Source organism: Lactuca virosa, chromosome 5 (genome assembly GCF_052849685.1).
Source record: "Lactuca virosa cultivar CGN04683 chromosome 5, Lactuca_virosa_CGN04683_v6, whole genome shotgun sequence".
In the NCBI taxonomy this organism is placed as follows: domain Eukaryota; kingdom Viridiplantae; phylum Streptophyta; class Magnoliopsida; order Asterales; family Asteraceae; genus Lactuca; species Lactuca virosa.
The window spans coordinates 123,389,032-123,396,514 of record NC_136430.1 but is presented as its reverse complement, the minus strand read 5'-3'; the positions used below and the strand labels follow the sequence as shown (position 1 = coordinate 123,396,514).

At 34.6% G+C, this 7,483-nt stretch overlaps 1 protein-coding gene across 1 annotated transcript; it reads right to left on the bottom strand.

Annotated features, from left to right (window-relative positions):
• Positions 1-595: 595 nt before the first annotated feature.
• LOC145114740 (phospholipid-transporting ATPase 1-like) lies at positions 596-6,921 on the bottom strand. Its single transcript, XM_079050812.1, has 7 exons — positions 4,857-6,921; positions 4,443-4,761; positions 3,662-4,334; positions 3,446-3,569; positions 2,644-2,863; positions 2,083-2,541; positions 596-1,060 (listed from the first exon to the last, which is right to left on the bottom strand). Exons 1-7 carry the CDS (start codon positions 6,352-6,354, stop codon positions 853-855), a joined length of 3,501 nt encoding a protein of 1,166 aa, XP_078906938.1. The 5' UTR covers positions 6,355-6,921; the 3' UTR covers positions 596-852.
• Positions 6,922-7,483: the final 562 nt, after the last annotated feature.

The window sequence follows — 7,483 nt, the reverse complement described above, 5'->3', positions numbered from 1 at the left end:
TACTCATCGAAAAAAGAGTCATCACACGATCCTGTTTCTCTCTCTCTCTCTCTCTCTCTCTCTCTCTCTCTCTCTCTCTCTCTCTATATATATATATATATATATATATATATATATATATATTAATTTTGAAAAAATAAAATAAAAAACCACACATATACTAAGTGTAACCGGAGAAACCTGAATCAAATTTAATGTATTCCCTATTTAATACATAAAATAACATTTTAATTACCTATTGCACAAAAAAAATCCTTGATCAATTCGGAGCAAAACACAAAGTTCATTGTTTACAGTATCATTTTCCTATACATATATATCACTTCAACTTTTGTAAAACAGATTTTAACTGAATACATTGTCTTGAAAATTCAAATTCAAAGTTCATTAGTAAGCAAAATATTTTTTATTAAACTTGTGAGGCTTCAGAAGTAATCTACTAAAAAGAGAGTCGAAACATCATATATCTATCATAAGAGCGTGAGGATAATTAAGTTGAAACTAATGGCAAAGTTTTGGAACTAAATTGATAGGAAGATTACAAATCAATCATATAGAGAGCTACAGATAGAAAGTTGATAACAACACCCATCTCTATCATCCATAAATCCTTATGCTTAATAAAAACCTTGTACAACTAGGTCAGGTTTGTCATTTCTATTAGTATATTGACTAATTTCATACCCGATTTTTCAGTCATAAATAATGTTGATCTACAATAATACAAACCTACAAATATTACATATTCTACCCTTGAAAGAGCTACACAGGTAACCAAGAGAACAATTTTTTTTTCTCTAGCAACCTAAAGAATGTGAAAAAAAAAGAACTCCAAACCGAAGAAATAAAAGGTCATCTTCGTGTTGTGTTCATTTCTATTTCTTGATTTGTTGACTCTATTAAATTTCCAAACTTTTCAGCTTCTCTTGCTATTTGAATGTCTGAAGGATTACAATGTTGCATAAACATTTTTATACCAAAACGGGGAACAATTGCTGCTATTTGAATCCCAAGTAAGCAAATCCAAAATGATCCTTTGCTTGCAAGATCAAATATTGCCCTGCAAAGATTATGTCAAATTCTTGTAAGTTTTTTTTTTATAAAAAAAGACATATTTACAAGATGACTAAGGTGTTAGAATCTTTTTGACTTAATGGGATAAGACTTGACCTTCTTTTTCAACTTAATGAAGAAATAACAACTTAATAAGCAACGTAAAGAAAATGAGGTTTTTCCCATTAAGTCCATATGGACCACCTTTCTACTTTGAAATTAGGGCAATTTGTTATTTCTTGCACTTAACCCAAATTAAAAAGGTTAATCTCATAAAAAGACTATATTTTGTGTTTTTTCCGGATCAAACCTCAAATTTGTTTTTTTTTTTTTGCCTCAAAAAGACTTTGTATTTTTTTCATTTTTTTCTGAAAAAAAAAAGCCCTTAACTTTGTTTTTTTTTTTTTCTCCGAAAAAAACCCTCAACCTTGTAAATGCTTCCAAATAAACCCTCAACTTTTTTATTTTTTCTCGAAAAAAAACCCTCACATTTTACAATTTTTTTAGGAAAAAAATTACTAAAAGGGCCAAGATCGAAAAAAAAAATGAAAAAATACAAGGTATTTTTCAGGCAAAAAATAAATTCAAGGTTTGATTCGGAAGAAACATAAAATATAAGGTCTTTTATGAGATTAGGGAAATTATCAGAAAAGTCCCAATATTTTCGGAAAAGTTTCACTTTAGTCCCAAAATTTCTTCTTTGAACATAAAAGTCCCGATTATTTCATTCTGGCTCAAATTAACAAAAAAGTCCTCTTTTTTCTTTTAACACGAAATAACATATTATCATGTAAAATCAAATAATCGGGACTTTTCTGTTCAATTTTTTTTTTCTTGGACTAAAGTGAAACTTTTCCGAAAATATTGGGACTTTTCTGACAATTTCCCTATGAGATGGGAGATTAACCCAAATTAAAACCAAAAACTTCACCCATATCATCATATGATATGAGTCATAAATTTTCGATACTTAAAAGATTTTCAACCTCAAATTCAAATCATTTAAAGAAATAATAAATGAAAACATACCAGTATCCAGGCAACACAGGGATCACATCAATGGCGATAACACAAACACAAGTCACAAAAATGGATCCCCAAATCGACACATGGCTAACCCAACTCCACCTAATAACATCCATAGCCAAATGAATATTCACCAAAAACACAACAGCAAGTGTCCAAAGATCTCCAACACTCGATCCATCAATGTCAGTTTTCCAATATGCAAACAAAGGAACATAGAACACAACTATACTTTGCCAAAAGGTATCCGCTATTGTGAGCCAAAATAATCGTGCATTATAGCGTTCGTGCCTTTGTCCTGCTCCATATAACTGAGGGTATTTTAGTAAAGATCTTCTGCTTAAATCTTTGTCTAGAATTGCAATGACTATTGTGGGGAGTGAGGTGTAGAGTACTGAATATAACACACTGCTCCATTCGGTTATGGCTGTTGTTAGGGTGAAGCCAGTGAAAAGGACATACCTGGAAAGAATTGTGTGTATGTTAGCAAATGAAAAACAGAAAAGGGTTTCCTAATTTAAGACTAATTGTATTGTATTGTGAATAGTGAATACAAACACTTACCAGAATAAAACAAGGACAAAAACGGCATTTCTGTAAAAATTATAGAGTATCATGTAACCCATCCGTTGGTAATTCCAATGTCCATGAACCAACAAAAGAGGAACTAGAAACCGGAATTGGCCCATGGCAAAGTCTGATGCCATTACAGCTTGACGCCCCTCTTGCCCACTGATTCCGATTCCGACATCAGCCATTTGGATCATTGAAACATCATTAGCACCTAAAAAACATTATATAAAAACATTTTAAGTCTGACCTAAATCAATATGAGAGAAAAAAGATAAGAATTTGAGTATTTAGCTCGGAAAGATTTATCCCAATTTTGAATGGATTTTTTCAAGTCTTCACAAAGCTATAGTAAAATCTTTATAAGATGTTGAATTTGTAAGAAAACTCATTGTTGTTTTATGCTTACAATGCGTATTACCAATTTCCGTTTCTTTTCATTAGATAAAGTGAAGTTAAAAAGGGAAATGGACAAAAAAAATGAATGAGGGCAAAATTTGTAGAAAGTTAATTAATGGGGAAACCTTATTTCCTTGAGTTTCTTTGTTAAGTCGTTCTTTCTTCATTAAGTAAAAAAGAAACGTTCATATATAGCATGCCAGATTAAGTTATTAATGATATTGTCATTAAGTATTAATTGCATTTGTATCATTATTTATATCAAAAGATATAATTTAACCATTCAACTTTCTTTTTTATTTTTTATTTTCTTTTACAACTTTAATTTATAGCAGTTCTCAAGTAAACAACAGCATCCCTTCCACACAACATGAGGATAAAATGGTCATTTACTTACCATCCCCAATGGCAAGGGTCATGTCATCTGTCCTATTCTTTATCAATGCAACAATCCCAGCTTTTTGCAATGGAGCCACTCGACAACATACTACCACTGCACAATTACTCGCTAATTGGAATAACTGAAAAAAAATATATTAAAAAACGTAAAAATTATAAAAGATTAAACTCAAAAAAAGGAAACATTAGGTTCAAAATTAATCAATAATCACACCTTTTCTTCAAGCTCAGTATCAAGAATATACACAAGACTGGTTCCATCAATAACCAAAGCAACAGAAGTCAAATCATCCGACACTACAAAATTCCTACATGTAATCAATCCATCTTCCAAACTCTTCCCACATGAAATTTTAGAGTTACAATTAATCACTATTTGGCTCATGTTACTTGTAAGAAGCCTAGAAGAGTATCCAATCGAAATAGCTGTTTCTTGTTTATCGCCTGTTAAAACCCAAACTTTTATATCTGCTTTCCTTAAAGACTCGATTGCTTCCGGGACACCTGTCTGCAATCGATCTTCGATTGCAGACGCCCCAACAATCTCAAGATTGTTTTCTAAATTAACCGCAACTTTTCTAAGCAAGGCCACTCTACCATTTACAGCAGTACTGGCAGTCTCGTAAGCAGACTGCCAGTGTTGGAATTCGGGAACACTGAGTTCCCGAATTCCAACAACCAGAGTTCGTAATCCGATTGAGGAATACGCCTGGAGATGGGATTCAGTGGCTCTTGTTATATCCAAGCTAAACGAATTATCAATGATTGTAAACATGGAAGTGTCTGCTCCCTTAACAATGACTTTTACAGTTCCATTAGGGTAACCTAATATCACTGACATCCTCTTTCGGTCACTATCGAATTCGTGCATTCCAAGAACATTGAATCTGTGCTGTCATGATTGGTAATTCATTAAATTAATAATCTAAGTAGACAAATATATATAAGGGTATTTATGTCTTTTGTACAGTTACTAACATTAACATATTACATACCTTTGTCTTTCTCCTTGAATATCGATAACTATGTGGCCAGAGGTTCGTTCCATAAGCATAAAACCATAAGCAGCTGCAGCATAAACAAGTGCTTGTTCATCTGGAGATTCCCCTTGATAATCTACCAACTTTTCAGTAGGATCAGATGTGTCAACAACAATGGGGACAATTGTATTACAAGCAGCCAATGAAAGGAAGAAATCATGAATCCGTTTGCTAATGCTATTGCTACCCTTTACATTATTTCCAATTTTTGATAACTCAAGTAGCTTCATGTCCACTTTTACCTTCATTTTTGGCCTCCAAATCTGCCCGTTTACTGAAACCAAATAAAGACATGAAAAGATTACACCCTTTTCGATAAAAGATTGATTGAGAAAGAAACAGAAGCATTAAATAGAGAAAAGTTTGCACCTTGAATGAAGTATCCATCAGAATCTGTTTTCTCCCCACTATAATCTACACCGAAAATGCTTGCATGTTTAAATTCCATCTTGTTTTCAGTTAAAGTACCCGTTTTGTCAGAGAACACATACTTTATTTGTCCTAAATCCTCATTTATATTCAAAGCTCGACATTGAAACCTAGAGTTTGATGATTCATCATACATCTTATCATCTCGGATCATGAAATAAGCCTGACCAACACGCACAAGCTCCATGGAAATATACAGTGAAATAGGTATCATAATCTGGAACACAATCACTGACATTAGAAAAGTGAAGAACACCTCCACACCTAAACCAGAATAGTTGTAGTTCTTCACTTGTGGTTCAGAGTAGTCTTTTTGTCTATAAAACTGTAAGATTTCAAGATCATTTTCATATCGGATCAACCAAACACCAGCACAGATTGAGACAGCTGTGCATAAAGCAACAAGAAAGATAGACAACAAGATGATCTCACGATTCATACGGGTTTCCAATCGGCTTCTTTTTGAAGGAGCTCCTGAGCTATTGAGCATGGCTTTTGTCTCCCTTCCTGCATATACAACTACTCCAATAGCCCAATTAGTGTTCTTTAACACACACCCACGAAGAACAATGTTTGAAGGGCCAAGTGAAAGATGCTTCCCATAGATCTCCATTGTTGCATGGAAGCCATAGATGTTTCTATTGGGCTTCTCACACTTGATTACCCCATTGATCCTGTCTTTTTCAGGGGTTTTTGAAAGGGTTTCTTGTTTTGCATATCGTGTCTTTAGATTTGATTCGCCATCTAGATTTATGGTCTGGATGTAGGCGACACCAGTTGGATCACTAGTGGAAAGAAGAACGATGTCAGAAGGAATGGTGTCATCTGCTGAAAATTTAATGATCTCGCCTACTTGAATGTCTTTACATTTTTTCTGTTCAAATCTATCGTTTACCAAAACAGATGACATTCTATTGTTTTCTATTCGATCTGATCTGTGTCGCCTCCAGTCTTCATAAGCATCTTTAATGGCTGTAACTAACAGTACGATTGATAATGGCAAGATGGAGGCACCTCGCCCAAAAACAGCAAGCTGAGGAAGCTGATTGAGAATGGCGATAATAAGGAAATATATGTAGGCGACTCTATGGAATTGCTCAAATAGGTTTCTAGGTAAGAAGCTAAAAACGGAATATTTGGCTGTTCTGATAGAATTTCCAGCAAATTCAAACCTTTCGTTTGTCTTTAAGGCATCGTTTACATAGACTAACCTTGCATCCTCAACGTTAATCTCTCTATGGGACATGCTAAACCCTTCGGGATCAGAAGCACCTCCTCGAGATCCATGCGATAGTCTCTTTGATCCCAGATTGACAAAGCTGAGTTCTTGGAATGAGTTGGCACTCCAACTTTTGGAATGAATCTCCCCTTGGGAAGAAGTATTTGGTGATGGCTGTTGGGAGTTATCATTAACAATCTGGGAATCATCTAAATTCATACCGGATTTAGATGATGGAAATTGAAGGCGTTGATCAGAAAGGGTTGATTTGTGGTGATGATCTGAGGAACATCACACTCGCCTCTATATCTCTCTTGAGATTGAACAGCTCATGAGCAATTCACTCTAAAATACAACAGCAGCCAAAACATATAGAAGATTGCATGCGTCTACAATGTGTTCGATGAAAACCCCAAGTAGAAAATTTGAAGTTGACTTACTAAATTAGTACATGGGAACTGAGGGTTTTTGAATCAACAGGAATAACTTACGTTCTTGAGCAAAAGCAACAAGGTAAAGATCCATGAAAGCTTATACCAGTCGATGACAGCGACGACCCTCTTGCGCAAAGATGATTGGTGCATTTATGATGTGAGGGGGGAAGATCCAAAGACATTTTACCTAAAATAGACGGAAAACTGGTAGTGGGTGCAACGGTGGATCGCAGAAAATTGGAAAAAAGGAATTGCCGTCCTATGAAGAAAAGAAAAAGGGGAGAGATAGTGTGGTGGAGTTGTTTAAGAAAAATAAAAGGTTTGGACATGAGATTTATAAATGGCAGAGTCAATCATGCATTCTTCCATGCCCTCCATCGGAAAAGAAAAAGTACCCTTTTAGGCTTTTATACCCATAACTATGTAGTGTTAAAGTAAATTAAACATTTGGTCTTATGGTTTGCCCAAATTCGGTCTTAGGATTTTTTGATAGGGATGGTCCTTGTAATTTGTATTTGCTTCACAGTTGGTCCCTGAGCCTAACGCCCGTTTATTTCCAACGTTATTGAGACGCATGTAGCCCTAACGTGAGGGCAAAACAAACATTTCCCTTGGAGCCTATGACCCTCATCGATTTGTTGCCATAATTAGGCATTAAATGAGATGTTGGTGTTGACCTTTGTTTCTCGTATTGTTGATGATCAATCCAAGAAACCCCATTTGCCATGTATAACCTCCGTCTTCGTATCATATGGCATTACTATAAGATTGCGATCATAATCATCTGGGAACAAATTCTTAAGCAAATCAAGATGTAACAACCCATATTATGGAGTATGCATACCACTAAGTGTGGATATGATGGAAGATTATAATAAGTTCATAAATGTGATCTTTTACCCTAACGTTTTATC